The sequence below is a fragment of the Pogona vitticeps genome, chromosome 2 (genome assembly GCF_051106095.1).
Source record: "Pogona vitticeps strain Pit_001003342236 chromosome 2, PviZW2.1, whole genome shotgun sequence".
Lineage (NCBI taxonomy): Eukaryota > Metazoa > Chordata > Lepidosauria > Squamata > Agamidae > Pogona > Pogona vitticeps.
This window is the reverse complement of record NC_135784.1, coordinates 130,274,116-130,292,130: the sequence shown is the minus strand read 5'-3', so window position 1 is coordinate 130,292,130 and position 18,015 is coordinate 130,274,116. Positions and strand designations below refer to the sequence as shown.

At 41.7% G+C, this 18,015-nt stretch overlaps 1 protein-coding gene across 4 annotated transcripts in view; it reads right to left on the bottom strand.

The window, feature by feature from the left end:
* Window positions 1-18,015, bottom strand: part of MYOCD (myocardin) — a 53,052-nt gene that overhangs the window by 16,335 nt on the left and 18,702 nt on the right. For all 4 annotated transcript variants that reach the window (XM_020785945.3, XM_020785942.3, XM_078385943.1 and 1 more), the window contains exons 4-9: window positions 12,844-12,919; window positions 11,686-11,847; window positions 10,488-10,663; window positions 4,955-5,080; window positions 3,934-4,190; window positions 1,056-1,206 (exon numbers count right to left, since the gene is read on the bottom strand). In XM_020785945.3, coding sequence (XP_020641604.3) covers window positions 1,056-1,206; window positions 3,934-4,190; window positions 4,955-5,080; window positions 10,488-10,663; window positions 11,686-11,847; window positions 12,844-12,919 — 948 coding nt within the window. The remainder of the gene's footprint in view (window positions 1-1,055; window positions 1,207-3,933; window positions 4,191-4,954; window positions 5,081-10,487; window positions 10,664-11,685; window positions 11,848-12,843; window positions 12,920-18,015) is intronic.

Below are 18,015 nucleotides of genomic sequence, written 5' to 3'. Positions count from 1 at the left end.
CTAGACAAGGGGAGAAATAAAAAAATTAACTGCAATATTCTTAAGAAATTGCTGATTCATCTAATATTGGGCCCTTCATATTTGTCAGTTCCAGACACCCTGATAAATATGAAGGGATGAATATTTATAGTTTTTATTCGCCCCCAGAGAGGGAAGACTAGGCTGCTGGAACAGTGGCTTCCATTTGGGCAACCTAGCCTTCCTTTTCTGCCTACAAAGAGATGATCAGTGGGCCCATAGGTGAACAGGGAAGGCTCCACTGCCCTAAGGGAAGCCACTGTCACCATCTTTGCAAAGGACAGCCCAGTTTCCCTTTGGGCAGCGGAGCATGCCTTGTTTGACAGAGGGCCCACCAAACAGCTGATTGGCAGAGAGGGAGGACTCTGTTGCCCTAAGGGAAGCTGCAGCTGCCATCTTTGCAAAGATGGCAACGGTGGCAGCATGGGTGACAGAGGTGGAGAAGGTAAGGAAGGGACCGGGCAGTGGGAAGGGGTGTGGGGGAGGGCTGTGGCGGGGGGGGGGAAGAACTGCTTTTCTTTTTAGACAGCCACAGGCTATCTTAAAATGAACAGACAAACCAATTCATGGTTCGTCGGTCAAACATGGGGAAATTTGTGGTTCGTCAACCTTGATGAACCATGAACCAAGATGAACCGTCATTTTGGCAGTTTGTCCTCATCTCTAGTCTGGCTCATGATGAGATAGCAAAATTGATCTGTGTGTATACCTAACAGCAAATCTGTGAAAGGTGGCATAATTCCCACACACCAGAATCTGTTCCAATAGGTTTATGGTCACTAGGCCCACATTTGAGATGAGATGTAAAATCAATTCATCTTCAAATGTAGAATGTTACAAAACTGCGCTTAACGATGAAAATTCTGTATTTCAGAATCAAAATTACATTTTCATTATTATGTTTGAACTTTGAGTAATGATTAAAAAGTGAAAGATTTTTAACCATGTGCCAGCAGCGTACAAACTTTGCTCTCTCGCACAGCTGCAGGTACCACACAGAGAGTTTTACTCATTGCATCGTTAGAGAAAACACTCACTTTTAAATCATCCAGATTGGAGGGCAGAGGTGCTGGTTTAAGAGAAGAAATGCAGGATTGTCCTGAAAAGGTTCCCTTCACAGGAGAAAGAGGATTGTTGGTTGCTGTTGGGGAAGAGCTTGAGGTTTTGGCCATTTGCTCATTTGATTGTCTAAAAAGGCAAAAAGACAGAAAAGTTGCTTCTTTTTAAAAACAGCAAGTTTTTGGTTATCCACTTTTATGTTTTTAGTTATCCTCTTAAGATAATGACTGAAATCCCACTTACTTCAGTAAGCTGCAAAGAGCAGGCCTGTTGAATCAGTGGGGGTCAATTCCTCCATAAGTTCCATTGATTCAAATGGGTCTGTTCTAGTTTCAACTTACTACACAAAGCAACAAGATTTCAGCTAGTGCTATGGTTCTGAAGAACCCTTTTCCAACCAAGAACCTTTTTCCAACCAAGAGAATTTTGGAAGGCTTTGCCATGTTGTAAAGGAATGGACTGCATTTAAGAGAAGATATGGTTTCCAGTTTAAGCACTGAAAATTTGTTTCTAAAGAAAGGACATGAAATGAGCAGGATAGCTATAACACGTACCAGAAGCTGAAGATTCATCACACAAACTATCAGTGTCTTTGGAAACATTTGGAAAACAATTATCTAAACAAGGGATTTATGAATTATATGAACTGTGGAAAAGTGAAACATAACTATCAGTGCCTGTTGAAATATTTGGAAAAATTTTTTGTAAACAATGTATGTAGGAATCATATAAACTGTAAAAAATTGTATTGCGGTTGATTACAACCCTTTATAATTATGCTAGAATAAGGAGTGTTAATTACTGTAAAGAAGTTGAGTTGTAAGAGCCTTTGACATAGAATACATGTTTTGCTAAGTAAAATCAGATATTAATATACTGTATATCTGTTTGCAGCACTAGTAGTGGGAAAATGAATATTAAGAAAACATGAGAGTGAACTTAAAAAGCAAATAGTTTTATGATTATACACAGAGTTTTCTGTATTTGTAAAAATGGCTCCAGATACAAAGTGTACCAAAGCTGGCAGACACACAGAGCTTAGGATGCAATTATACTGGAAAGCTGAATCAGAATGTAATACAGCCTACAGAATTATTTGGCTTTGCTGTGATTTGATTCGCGACCTGTATTACATTTGAAATAGCAATCAACATTCATATGGGGCTGCAGATTGATTGGGGAGTTCACAATTCATCCTGGATATGAGATGAGATGCATTCCAGCCCACAGACCCCTCTCCCTTTCCTTCTTTCCTCTGGTCCCACCTCTGCTGATCCTTTTATGGTTTTCTGTAAAGCCACTTTCTCATTTAAAACTTCAGACTACTACATTTCTCAAAACCTTTTCTATAGAAAAATAACATGGAAAGGTACTTCACAGTCTGAGAATACAGAACCCCAAAGGTCTGAACAGTAGTTTTGCAAAATACATCATAATTCACACATCAGAATGACTCCACAATAGGGATCACCACATTCCTCTTCCCATCCATTACACTTTCCCCTTATTTTCAAGTAATGCATACAGGAATTGTAATGCATACAAAACTGGTCACAGTTTACCATGCCAATAGTTTAAAACCATATATGCAAGTGCAGCCTTTCTCAAACCAGTTGTTTCCACACAGTGTAAAATCTTTAAGTTTACAAAAATTCTGAGAATTTATAAACTGGATGGAGGAATAATTGTTCAAGTTATTTGGGAATATTTTGGATGTACACTAATTAATTTTTTGGGAAATAGCTTGGCTTATTTGTTGAATCAACCTCTCATGCATTTATGTGGGGAAGCAGGGAAATCCCCCATCTTTCTTTAAAATGCTGAGGAACTTGACACTGACTTTATTGTTTGAAAAAAAAAAGACCACTGTGAAGAAGATGTAACAATGGATGTGTCACACTGTTTGCCTATATCTAAAAAGCTACTATCCAGACCCAAACTACCAGAAAAATATAATACAGTCCACCAAACAGTAGCAGGTAGAAGTCAAGGTGGATGTTCATTCACTAAGTGTAAATACTGTGATTAAAGCTTTGCATAACATAATACATTTCAGGATCTTTGGCCAGATATACTACATAAAGACTTTTGATCTGAAGGGTACAATCCAGCCAAAACTAGACTGTCACTGGAAAAACTGCATGCACTAACAACTTAATAGCTGGAATCCTGTTGACACAGGTATGCATGTGTTAAGGCTGATGGTTTCATCAGCCATGGCATTTTATCCTTTATTTAAAGTTTCTGAATCCCACTCCCCTGAGGTTCCAAGGCTCTCATGCCTTTCAACATGGGAAAGTCTTTGTGGGGCTTCGGGATAGTTTTCAATCACCATCTCTGGAACTGGCAATTTTTAAACATTAAAGCTTCCACCACCATCCACCAACAGGCTCCCAAAGGCTTCCCCAAGTCAAAAGGGATCCATAAGAAAACTGAGCCAGGATAAGAACCTCTTAATAAAAGATGAATGAATTCTGCATGAATTCTGGCCAATGTAAGAGTCTTAGGTGCACACTTAACTGCTCTGTTGAGATCAACAGAACTTAACAGTGACTAATTTGCTAGAATCAAGGGATCGTGCCCTAAATTCATGGCCAACTGTATGATTCAGCCCAACCCATAAATAGAAGAAGGAATCCTTTAACTGCTCAGAATGTGTGATTGCTACTCCATTTGCAAGTATGACTTCTCAGTCATAAAGGTCTGAATGGAAGGGAATGCTAAAAGATTTCAGCTTCTAGTGATGAGTTATCTGTATTGTGTAAGCTTTGCCCTCGCATGTAATCCTTGTTTTATAAACAATAATGGGACAAAATGGTAAGATGACTTCAGGAGACATTTCCATTACCAACTCACTTCAGCTGAGAGGAATGTGATCCAGGGTAGTTGAAATGCTGCGGATGCCTGTGCTGCTGTTGCTGGCTGAGGATCTGGAGCTGCAGGAAAAGCTGCTGCTGCTGCAAGAGCCTGGCGTAGGCTGAGTCCATGGGAGGAGGTGACTTCTCCGCTTTCTGGTCTGGAGGAATGTACTGGTGGTATTTAAGCTTCTTCACTTTGGGCTTCATCTCCTTGGGCTTCTTGTGCCGATTCTTATTATCACTTGACGATTTTGACTATTGCGTTGCACAAATTAAAAAATAAACTCTGAAAGTCTGAGCCATTCAAAACCTATCACTTATTCAGTTTTCACATCTTAAAAGTTCACCAGCCTTCTTTTGAAAGCTCTCTCTTATTTTCAGAGCTCTGAATAAGCCCGTCCAAGCCAGTGGCTGCTCTTCTGGACATGGAGTCAACATCTGAGTGCAAGATTATAATAGAAGCCCACTCGACCTTTTGTACTCAGGTGTGGGCATGCACGTGTATATCGGCGCATGGGTGTGGCACACACTTCTCTAATGGTACATCAGCCTGATTCTTCTCCAGGTGCCTCGGCAAAAAAATATTGCAGGAACACACGCCTAAAAATACACAAATGCCTCCTTCACAAGTAACACAGCACAACATTTGTACCCGCCACACTATTTCAAATGAATGAGGCATTTCATTCAATCTCCTGTTTGCTGCCTGGATGGAAATAGATTTTTAAAAAACCGATTTCAAGCTATGCCCCACCAAAGTTATCTTTCTTCCTCCTTCACTAAAGTAATTCACCTAAAATGAAATCTGCACAGTTTTCTAAGTTGAAGAGGCACAGGCTAGAAAGATCTTAATAACTCCCATCTCCAAATACAGCCACTGCCAATGAATTCTTTTGCTTGCCTTCCTCAGACATTTCTAAAATCATATTTTCTCATTGCAGATCAGCACTAGTAGTTTTCCGGCCAGAAGGTAATAGTTATCATATGTCTTTCTACAGGGTAAGAGGGGAAGATCATACCTTTGCAGATGTGGTCATAGCAACAGGAGGCGTCTGCTGCCCATTTAGCTGTTTCGGACTTTCTGGCTGGCTATTCTGCAGAGCTGTTAAATCAGCAGGGTCATTTTCAGAGCCACGGGAACGCCCCTGAAATCAGAGAGCATACCATGATCTATGAATGACCATCAATAGAAATACCATCAAGAAGATTATCCAAAAGCAGATTTGTCTATTTTATTTGGATAAACTGGGTTTAAGCTCTCCTTCATCCCAAGATATCAGGACAGGGAAGAAATACGTAATAAAAATAATGTTTAAAACAGGAAAAACAGCAACAAAAAGGCAGCTAAAAATTTTGAAGACGCTTCAAATTCCCAGGTAAACAACAAACATCTGACAGCACCAAGGAGATGGTGTTGGTTGCACCTCCACTGAGAGGGTGTTCAACAGCTGGTGTGCCATAAGCAAGACACTTTCTCCCTAGCCACACTGTTGTGGAAAAGACACTTTGAAAAGCTCCCTTGTAGATCTTGAGGCATAGGTAGGTCAGAAAAGGCATTCCTTTAGGCATTTAGGTCCAAAACGCAGAAGGCTTCATAGGTAAACACGAGCACCTTGAATTGCACCGAGAAGCAAATAAGCAGCAAGCACAACTGCCTTGTTGAACTAAGCACAGAAATGCTGTATTTAAAGTAACCAACAGAGATGGACAAACAGATAACCACATGGAGGCTAGGGCATCTTGGTCTTTCTCAGCTTTCTGTAAGGGACCGTTTGCAGCTTTATGCCCTTGGGTCACTTGCTCCTTAGACCACTCCCCCTCCCTTCTGGAAGGAAACAGTTTTACTCCTTTGTTTTACTCCTTTGAACGAATGCTTCAACTTAAGAACAGCGCCTCAAGAACGAAAAACAGCAGATACGGATTAAATGGTTTTCAGTGCATCCCTATGGGAAATGGTGCTTCGACTTAAGAACGTTTTGACTTAAGAAAGCAGTCCCAGTACGGATTAAGTTCTTAAGTTGATGCACCACTGCATCTGCATACATAGAAGCCAGCTAGGTTTAATTCTGAATGGTTTTGTTGGAAAACCAAGTGTAAGATATCCTCTTCTACCATACTATAAGCATTCTGAGCTATTACTAATTAACTCATCTAAGCAAACCTCACTAGCCTGCTGCAGCTCTAAGACAATAGTCACAAATTCCTACATGCCTCAAGATCTGTGTATTGTGACCTCCTTGAGCCAGAATTCGGGTTCCAAGGTTCCAGCACTAGATGAACTTCCAGATCATCTTCAGTGGCAATACAAGAGAGTGACTCATTACTGTAGTCTTATCTAGAAGTTACCAGAGCAGGGACAGGGATAGTGGCGGCGTACGCCAATCCAGGAATCCAGGCATTTTGAACTATCAAGGCCAACAATGTCCAAGTTAGATTCACAGCACTCCCAAAATATACACCTGTTTTTTCAAGAGGAATGTGGCTCTATCTAGCACAGGCAACATATTTGATCCTAGCCATGGGAAACATCTAGCCACAACATTGCCAACTTGCCGGGTTTCAATTTCAGTTTACTAGAGCCCCCACACACACACACACTCAGGCCAACACTGAGTCCACACACCATTTCAGAGCTTGCATGGCTTCTGATGAGTCAGATGGCAAAAAAAGAATAAAGCTGGGTGTCATCACCATGAAGTGATCTCCCTCCAAATAACCTCTTGGTCTGCGACTTCATAGAGATGTTAAGCATAGAAGGCAATGTTCCCTCTAAATTTCTGGAGTGCTGGGTGTGTAAGTGGGGTTCTGGCTGCGACTGGAAGCAATTGGCCAGCAACGCTTGTGGGACCAGTTGGGCCTTTCATGCACAATCATACCTGAGCCAACCGGAGCCCTTGCACTGTTGAAATAGAGTATGCGGGAAGAAATGAAGCCACTGTATTAATGTGCCCCCTACACTTGAGCTTGCAGAAGTGTTCTAGCAAAGTATAGTCACGCAATGAGACCAGAGCTTTGACCAGCCACGTCAATCAGAAACTCCACAGGAGCAATCAGGAATACTTCCCCGACAGCATATTCATCAGTTCACTACCGCCGCACAAGTGACAATCTGAACATCACAGGAAATGATTCTGACAGAAACCCCTGAATCCCAAATACTTGACACCATGCTCAATTGAAAAGACCAAGTCAGGAACATGCCCTGATAAATATGAAGGGACACAGGCATATTGAGATAGCCCCGTGGTATACTGAAACAGTTATGATGAAAAGAGTAATACTGAAGTAGTTATCATGATATCATAATAGTGCAATAGTCGTCATGGAGGCCATGAGATCCTGAGCTAGTCCTCTTTCAACCTTGGCTTTAAAACTGAAATCTTCTAGTGCTCGTACCACATTTTCCAACACCACAGTGAAAATCATCTTACTTGCGTGAAAAGAGAAACTGCTAGGCAGCAAGTAGCACTCTTTAAAATATTTGTATACTTATTGTTCTTAGCATTAATATTGCCTTTTAATGATGCAAGGTGCCTTTTTATACTCATCAGCTTTAAATATTGTCTTTTAACCACTGTTGTACACTCATTATTTTCAACTAAGTATTGTCTTTCACTGTTGTAAATGCCGTGGGTCCTTTTCAAGGAGAAAGGTGGGGTAAAAATATTTTAAATAAATAAAATAAAATAAATAATGCTGTACTTTCCTTTAACTTGGACTAATTTAAAGGTTGACTTCCTTGATGTAGCGTGCTAGATATGATGATTCTCCAGAGCAATGGTTCTCAAACCGGGGTCCGCAGATGTTCTTGGACTGCAGTTCCCAGAAATCCTAGCCAGCAGAGCAAGTGGTGAAGGCTTCTGAGAAATGCAGTCCAAGAATATCTGGGGACCCCAGTTTGAGAACCATTGCTCTAGAGACAACTTGCTGTCTACTGCAGCATAGCATATGGAACACATGCGGTAGGATGGTTGTTGGTTGTTTTTGTCAGCGTCAGATGTTCCTAGAAACCTTCTATGCAATTAGGAGGATTGACATGGAAAGGTGAGGCAGGTCTAAAAACCCCAACATGGATTGTTGCCTAGCAAAAGCAACCATCCCTCGGTGATAAGGGTACATGCAGATGGGCCTAAAGCTGACATAGGAGAAAGTAGTGAAAGCAAGGGATTACACACTGCTGAACTCCTTTGAATTAAAAAAAATGGACAGCTAAATCCATTCTGCCAAGCAATAAATTAAAACTTCTCTGTCATGTACCATTTATGCACATGTATGCTTTTTTAAAAATCAATAACCTCTACCAATTTCTCAGCCTCTGCCATAATCAATCAACATTTTCTACGGGTGACTCAGGATTCCCCATCATAATGTTTCTACATAGCTGAGACCAATCGCATTTATTCGGCTGGTGTTAGTAGAGAAACCAAATGGATGATCGTTGGGCTCTTTGCCATAAGTGCTTGGAAAATGGAGGTGCCCCATGCCAAGTACACTGTGTAACAAAGCTGCTGGAATGGAGGAGGGCAAGCTGAGCCAAGAATATGTCACGTTCAGGTTAACAGTGGCTTGGGATCCTTTGCAGGATACCCCTGTGTTTTATGTAACCTCTAGAGGCTGACCTCCATCGGCTACGGTGCCCTCGGATAGATTTCGGCACAGACTGTATGTTTTTACCCCAAACGGGATCTGTTTTCACCCAAGGATCATTATTAATCCTACAATATTACATGGTGAACTTGGAGTGAAGGCAAATTCTGTTTGTCATGTGGCCAACCGTATGCCAATGGCCACCTCTAACACAAGACATGAGTGCAACAGCACCTTCTTCTTTACATTCCCCAGCAAATGGTAAACAGAAGCCCAATGTCATTGCTATTGGAAGTGAGACATAGCTAGTATGACTAGTAGCCACTGAGAGCCTTATTTCCCATAAACTTTCAGCCTATGTCTAGCTAATCAGAACTCGACATTGACAGATTCCACATTGCAACCCTAATACTGGAATCCCTGGGAATGCAGACAACAGGAGTGGGGAGCTGATGCCCCATGCAGAGCTAAGAAGCCATCAAACCAAATAGTACTTTTGTGCAAATACGTTTAAGATTTGTCGCTAAGGCTGTCATCAACACACATTGGCTAGAAAAAAAACTAGAAAACAGATAAAATTTCAACCAAAACTGTCAAATGTTTAATCTTAATGCGAAGCCTGAGAGTGAGGAACACTGAATACAAGGGGCATATCAGAAATAAGATAGCAAAGTTGGCATTATGGTCCTAAGCAAGTTGTCAAAGGGACGAGGGAGAGCAAATGGCAGGAGATCTAGGTGGAAACAACCAGCTGGTTGCTGCTGACTTGAAAATATTCTGCATGGTGGCTTTGACTGTGTAGGAAACTGGATGCCCCTAAACTCTATTATCACACCCAGAACATCTGGAAATGGGAGGGAAAAAGAGGATTCAGGTAACCCTCAATTCAGTCTGGCCAAAGTCTATAGACGATGCTACAAACTGTTGTCTGTTGATACAAATGAGCTTTCTCTTGTTTCCTTTGTACTAACTCAGAAATGGTCCAAATTCATCTTCTTCACCCATATCCCCAAACAGGCAAGGACTCAGCTCATTTTCCAGGCTAACTCCAGGCTCAGGATTGACACTTCCCAAAACTCAGGTAAATCCAGTGTCCCCTGGTATGATGCAAAGAGTTTTGTCTTCAGTTTTCCTGGTAGCAGCCTTCAGAACAGCCACTTAGACAAGGTAAACTGAGTTGTTTCCCTGTTGTTTGGCCTTGACTGGGATGGGCAAAGTTACCTCCAGCTGCATGTGCCCCTCACCCCCCCCCCGATCACGCCATGGAAAAAAGTGCATCAAAATAGCCAAGTGGCAACTGGCCATTTTAAGGCTATAGGGGTGGGGTGGGGGGTGGACACATTTTAGGTCACTTCTTCTTTTCCAATGATGAAAATAGGCCTGTTAGGGCCTTAATAGCCTCTAAAAGGCCAACTGATGTGTGCACTCACACAAATACACACCCAAGCAGGAGTGCTCTTGGGAAAGCAGGACCTGCTTTGAAGCACTTCTTCAAAGCAGCACCAAAGCTTGCTGCTTTTAGAAAGAATTAGAAGACACATCCTTTGACACTGACTTATAATAATGTTTAATTTACTCTAATAAAGTCACAACTGGAAGTTAAACTGATTTTTATGTTTGTTCTGGTTGTGTTTGGTTTTATTTCATTTTAATGATCTTATGATTACATTTGTTTTTATTTGCTGTTTTTTAAGTATGCATTATGCTGACTATAAATTGCCCTGAGTGCCGTCTACTATTGTAAAAGCAGGGTGAAGCTGTAATAAAGAGCAATAATAGTAACAATCTAGAAGCCCTCTTCTGATCTGAATCCTAAACTTTAGTGAACCCACAAATCAACAGCATGCCAAGTTGTCTGTTTCCATTGTATATTCAACTCTGCGCCGTAACTACACCAGTGTAGGCTTTAATTAGGCAAAGTCTCATGAATGTATGAACCATATGCAATGAAAAATACAGTTCTACCTGAGCTGATCCGGTCATGGATGGGAATGCTGCTTCTGAAATTTTGGTTCCTGCTGGTGATTCTGTGGATCCCTGGGAATCCTCACTTCTGACCTGCTCTGGAGACATCCCATCATTGCTGCTGTCTTCTTCAAATGCAAAGGCATCTGAAGATTTAGAATAGTTTGTCTGAGTACCTAAGGCAGGAGAAAGGGAAGGAAGATAGATTCAGCCATGGATTATCAAGTGGGACACGGCATTTCCAAGAAAAACTCACATGCAGAAAATCAGATATAAGATCCTTACATCAAAGAGCACTCATTTCACTGGCTTTTAAAAAAATCTTCTTGGTGTAGGTTTATTTTTGAGAACTGGATATAAGCCATTCTCTTTGTTTTAATTATGTTTAGTTATTTAAAAGTATAGATTCTTACAAAACATAACTCACTACAGATGAGAATAAGTTTACCATTGTAAACTTAGAATGTGCACTTGAAGGGTCATTGTTAAATAAACTTCCAATTCAACACTATGCATGTCTACCCTCAAGTAAGAAAAACCCGTTCAGTGAGGGTTACCCATGAGGAAAATAAACACAAGACTGAAGCCTTCTTTCTAGAGTGGTCCTTATTTTTGAAAAATCTGCCCTGCAACCTACTTAGAAAAAAGCATTGAAAGGGCTCTTTATGTACCCATTTTGCTTCTTCAAGAATCAGAGTGGCTTATGCCAGACAATGCTTCTTTGCCACTCAACATACTCAAGGAGCCCTGGAAAGTGTTCCATGCAATATCTTGCAATCTAACAGGCAAAAGTGCTTGACCCTTGGCTTCTGCTGATAAGTAGAGTGCTGGGAAAGACAGGCTGTATCACAAAAGCCCTGCAAGGCTGGAAGACGGAGGGTCAGCAGTGGAAGGAAGGAGGATTCCTGCTACGCACGGTAATCTTTCCAGGGCTATGTCTGGCTTTGATCAAGTGTCTTCCTGTTCAGTTAGCTAAGAGATATGTTAGGTTTGGGGAGTATAGACCAGTCACTAAGAAACCATTCCACGATACCAGTGTTCTGCTAGTTCTTCAACATGGAGCCACATTCCTTCATAGGAATGATGTCAACAGCATTCCCGAAAGAGGATGGATGAATAAAACCCTGAATTACATTGGAAATAGATCTCTTCACACTGACTCTTTGGTGTGCTGCGATTATACTTCTGCTGATATTACCTTTGATGGCCTCCTTCACAGCTGAGTCAACAGGAATGATATTCTTCTCCACCAGCTCCAGAGGACCTGGCCGAAGAGCAATCTTTTCATTCAAATTGTCTGCAAGACGGGCTCTTTTCAGTTTCATCTGAGTAGCTTGAATGGATTCTTCTGCAGCTGAATCTATAAAGCCAATGGTGAAAAATATAAATGATTGCATAAAATCCTATAAGTCCAGAATATGACATCTTCATTTTCTCTTATCACTTTAAAAAATACCCATAAACTAAATGTCATGTCCAGACAGTTTATACAGAGTGGAAATAGGCCAGTTCTTTCCTTAAAAATATGAACCTACATGTAACTGTAGTACAAAGCATTCAATTAGAAATACACCATGGCTCAAATCCACTATAAGTTGCAACCAGATTAGGCTTACTGAATCAATGGGAATTTGGTGAGTCAACACCTTTATAAATTCTAATGGCCCTACTCTAATTGCAACTTACTACTGAATTTCAGCTAGTAAAAACCACAGCTAGAGAAGAGCAAGGATTAATCATATGCCTGTACATTAGTATCTCCCATTGCTGATTTGATACCCGTCCAATTTAAACAAAATGGCAGGTTCACAATACATTTTATCTGCAAAAGATTCCCCATGACCTAAGAACATAATTCAGCTAACCCACATCATGAGAAGAATTTTTCTATCGTCATCATAACATCTGTGTGGACTGTGTAGATCATGGGCAGCCGCATGCTGTGCATAATACACTGAAAGTGATGCTGACAAACACGGTATCTTGTGCAGGTAGGTAAATTATATGTCTATTATCTTGTTTGAACTGGGTTTCAAGAACTACATCAGAAGTACAAGAAACATTTCTTAAATAAAGTTGAGAGCCAGTACATTTGGAAAAGGTACTTTTACAAATCAGCCATGAAGCAGGGCCCTTAGGCTTCCTTGGGATTTGATCAGCCCATGGTTTGCTGAAATAAGAACTGGATGCCATATTAAAAATACCTCCCACAGTTGAAAAAACACCTCCCATAGTTGAATTGGCACAACTACAAGAAGCTTCCAAATTAAAAACTGGAGGGAGCAATAAGGTTTGGGCCACATAAGGGGTCACAATACTGTGCAATCTCTTTGCACAAAAGAATGGTTCTTCTTACCCTTTAAAATATGCATATCACTGAGTTCGGCCTGCTCAGGTCTGTTGCGGATCTTGTGCTTTAAATACTCTTCAGTCTACAGAATGTAAAAACAGAGATCATAACTATACTAACTATAGGATGAAGAACTTATTTGAGAAGATGCAGTCAGATCTGGTCTAATCTACGTATCTAATTTTAAAAACATTTTAATACATTTGTTTGCTTCGTTCTTAGGCTGCCTTTCTTCTGGAGATCCAAGGCAGCTCACAATGATTAAAACAAGTCACACTAACAATTAACAGTTGAAAACAATTAATTGATTATACAATAATAATTAAAAGGCATTTTAAATCTTGGGGGGGATGACTTTAAAGAACAAAAAATCAGAATCTTGGAGGGACTCAAGTCATTAAAAGTCTGCCTAAAGAGACAGGTTTTAACTGTCAGTGAAATAATAAAACCTTTTTTTATTGAATATGGAATGTTTCATAGCTAAGACATGGCTATTTAAAAGGCTGCATTTTTTCTTTTTTTAAATCTCAGAATGAACATTACCTGTAATTGGTACAAGAGAAACACTGTGCTTACAATATGTACTAAATCCAGTTTAATTTGGTTTTTGCTTGTAATACATATGGTAAAAGGCTACTTTAGTCCTGTGCATAGCAACTAGAATGAATCGAATTCTAGCCCTGTGCTGCTTTCTATCTAGGTAAACACTGCTGTATTCGTTTAAATCCACAGTAATTAAATTGATGTACTTTCATGTTATGTGTGAACAAAGATTTTCAAACAACCTTCAACTAAACCACTTAAAAAATATTCTGATCCCGCACCTCACCCAGCCCACCCCACCGCCCAGCAATACTTTCAATAAAGGCTTAGAATACAATTTTGGTTCTACTTCTGCTCTCTGAACGCATTCAGTTTAAGGCCTTTGACTCATATAATCCGTTTTTCTTCCAGGCAACCAGCCAGTGAAAGCCTTTGAAGAGAGACAGTGAGATATTAACCTATGCCTGAACGTTGAAATATACAGCACTTCAAAGATACTTCAGGCTGCTTGAAGTCTCCCAAGCACATTAATTTTTCACAGGGGGCTATAGATCCTTCCTTACATTAGACATGTTTCTTTCTTTTTTTTTCAGGACACTCATACCAAGCCATGAAATATAGCCATTTTTCCTATATGTGGGTAAGTTTATTATCAATGGCTACATACAAACTACCTTAATTTTTGAAAAGGAGCTCCTATTCTTTCTGGTGTCTATATAATCGTTCAGATGATAAAGCATCAAATAAACTGGTATCCTGTCTTAAATAAGGTTCTTTTGCATATGCATCCATATAGATTAACCTGAATCTATTGTCCTACAAACAGAGTGAGGACAGGAAATAAGGCATAAAGTGCACCTGAGAGTCTAGTAAATGTGACTGGACAACAAGTCTATCATTTCTGAACAATTCAAGGCAACTGAGATTTCAAGAACTTCACGAAGTACTATGTACCAGTGGCCCAGATAGCCCACAAGTAACTTGTGGATGTAACCAGATGCTGTTTGGACTGCATTTCCAACATTCCTCCCTTTGGGATCTGCTGGCTAGGAGTGATGGTTGTCGCAACCCAACAATGCCTGGAAGAGCACAAATTGCTCAGCTTTGATCTCCTGTCAGGTAATCATTTCTCAGCATCTTTCTAGCTCTCTGTGGTAGCCTTTTAACTACATATACCAGTTAAACTTAAGACTTTTAAATGTGCAGTGGGCTTTTTCTTTCTTTCTTTCTTTCTTTCTTTCTTTCTTTCTTTCTTTCTTTCTTTCTTTCTTTCTTTCTTTCTTTCTTTCTTTCTTTCTTTCTTTCTTTCTTTCTTTCTTTTCTTTTCTTTTCTTTTCTTTGGATGAGTCATCATCCTTCCCTGCATCTGCTCTGCACAATACAGCTGGGTGTGCCTCCTCTGGTCAGTTCTCTAGCTGTCCTTCTGCTGTCAAGGAAAGACATTTTTATTCAGATAGGCGTTTGGCTGCCACTCAACTGATGAGGGCAAAAGGACCTTTGGGTATTGATTTTCTTCTGGTTGCTGTTCTTAGGTGCTTTTTAAACTGCACAAATTTAGCATTTGTTTCAATGTGACAATCTATTTAATACTGGCTGAAATCTCCAGTCCTACAACTGCAACATTTACTTTATTTTATTTATTTATTTTATTTATTTAACTTATATGCTGCCCACTCTACCCAAAGGTCTCTGGGCGGCTTACAACATTTTAAATACAGTAAAAAAGATAAAACAATTAAAATACAATTAAGATATATACTCTAAAAACTTCAATCAGGACCCACAGTTGATATTATTTCAATTAAAAGCCTTCTGGAACAGGAAGGTTTTGACCTGGCACCGAAATGTCATCAGTGTCGGCACGAGACAAATCTCAGTTGGGAGGGCATTCCATAGTCTGGGGGCAGTTGCCGAAAAGGCCCTTTGTCTACAAGCCATCCCTCTTACCTCCTTGAGGGATGGCTCTTTCAAAAGGGCCCCCTGGCTAGATCTTAACTGCCAGGTAGGCTCATATGGAAGGAGGCGGTCCTTCAGGTATCCAGGGCCCAAGCCGTTTAGGGCTTTATATGTCAAAACAAGTACTTTGAATTGGGCCCGGGCAGCAACTGGTAGCCAATGTAACTTAAACAGAATTGGCTTGATGTGATCTCTAGCAGCCCCACCACTCACCAGCTGCGCAGCTCGATTCTGGACCAGTTGCAGTCGCCGAACCGTCGTCAAAGGCAGCCCCACGTAGAACACGTTGCAATAATCTATACAAGATGTTACCAGTGCATGTGTAAGTGTCATGAGACTCCGCTCATTCAGCTAGGGCCGTAGCTGGTATAATTTCCACAGCTGAAGGAAGGCGCCTCTGGCCACCGAGTCCACCTGGGCTTCCAGAGTTAGACTGGGGTCCAGGAGCACCCCCAGGCTGTGGACCCTGTCCCTTGGAGGGCTGTAACCCCATTCAGGGCAGGGAAATGGCCCTCCAGCCTGTCTGGCAAAGCACCCACTAACAGCACTTCCGTCTTGTCTGGATTGAGTTTCAATTTATTGACCCTCATCCAGTCCATTATCAGGTCCAGACATGAGTTCAGCACAGAAACCGCCTCACCTGGATTGGTGGAAAACGAGAGGTAGAGCTGAGTGTCGTCAGCATATTGCTGACTCCTCAGCCCAAACCTCCTGATGACCTCTCCCAGCGGTTTCATGTAGATGTTAAACAGCATGGGGGACAGTATCGAGCCCTGAGGAACCCCATGACATGAATGCCATGGGGCAGAGCAACTGTCCCCCAGCACCACCCTCTGGACACAGTCAGCCAGGAAGGAGCGGAACCACCATAAAACAATGCCCCCAACTTCCAACTCAGCCAGCCTATCCAGAAGGACACCATGGTCAATGGTGTCGAAAGCCACTGAGAGGTCCAGGAGTATCAACAGGGTCACACTCCCCCTGTCTCTCTCCCGGCAAAGGTCATCACACAGGGCGACCAAGGCAGTCTCTGTACCAAAACCTGGCCTGAAACCCGATTGAAATGGATCCAGAAAATCAATTTCATCCAGCAGTGCCTGGAGTTGCCCGGCCACAACTCGCTCCAACACTTTGCCCAAATAAGGGAGGTTCACCCTGGTCAGTAGTTAACCACCAGCCTTGGGTCCAGGCTAGGCTTTTTTAAGGAGTGGCCGAATTGCCACCTGTTTCAAGGCGATAGGGACCACTCCCTCTCTCAAAGAGGCGTTCATAGCCTCCTAGACCCAGGTGTCAATCGCCCAGGTCATCTCCCTATTCCATAGGGTGACCTGAGCTTTGACAGGAGCGCCAACCATATCAGATAGATAATCCCCCAGAGCATTCAGGAAACCATCTGGATCCATTAGTCTCCAAGGGCGGATCACATTAAGAGATCACCTGCCCTTGCAGAGGGGAGAAGAAGCTAATAGACTAAACTTGACCAAGAAGTGGTCTGACCATGGCAATGGGGACACAACCAGCCCCTCCACATCCAAACCACCATCTTCCAGTCCTGTTGTGAAAACCAGGTCCAAGGTATGGTCCTTCTCATGTGTCGGGCTGATGACACATTGAGGCAGCCCCGTGGTTGTCATGGTGGACATGAAGTCCTTTACTTCAGTGATCCCCAATTCTGGGCCTCCCTATGTTCTTGGACTTCAACTCCCAGAAACCCCAGCCAGCACAGCTTGTGGTGAAGGCTTCTGGGAGTTGTAGTCAAAGAACATCTGGAGGCCCAAGGTTGGGGACCAATGCTTCCTAACCTCCCCTCTCCTTCAGGTTCTGAGGCTCCCGAAGGGCTTCCTTTTGCCCTTGGTAAGCCTCTGGGAGCCCTTTTTTTGATAGCCAACAATCACCACTGCTGACCTTACCACCAGGACTGGGTCCCCTGCCACTGACCCAGTGGCCATTTTTGGCTATTAAAGACTCCTCATCCCTTTCTCAAGGCTCCCAAAGGCTTCCCCAGCACAAAGGGGAGCCCTAAGGAGCCTCAGAACCTGAAAGGGGGGGGAGATAAACAGCTTTTAATTAAATTAAAATTAAATTATATTAAATATTACTGTTGTGGACTGGTGGTATCATCCTATTTGCATGATGCAAAGTTATGATTTCAGCCACTATTTTAATTTATTGTATTTTTTTTAACCTCAGCCTGTTTTGAAATTTATGTTGTCATCTGCTTTAGGTTCTGCAAGACAGGAAGACTGAATTTAAATTAAATGAATGAATTAATTGCACAGCAATTAATTAATTAATTGCCTTCACATCAACTCTGACTTATGGTGACGCTTATACACATATATTGTACAGAGAAATGGTTTATCATTCCCTTCTTTGGGGGGCTCTTCCCCGAGGACGCACAGTGGCAAAGAGAACTCCTGACCTCTGGCTCCTTAGCCAACCCAGCCCTCTGAGCTCTCCAGCCTGTTCTACACAGCAATGCAGGTGCTTCTATGGCTCAAGCACAGGAGCAACAGCTAGAGAAAGCTTTCTCAATTAAGAGCCCTGACAAGGATGATTAGAGAGTATGTAGCAAAGATGGCTTAGGAAGGTATTGCAGTTGTCCTAGATGAGACCTGATCACCAGTTTTTCTTCTTTTGGGGTGGTGGTGGTAAATGGCCTCTTAATCTTATCTTTGC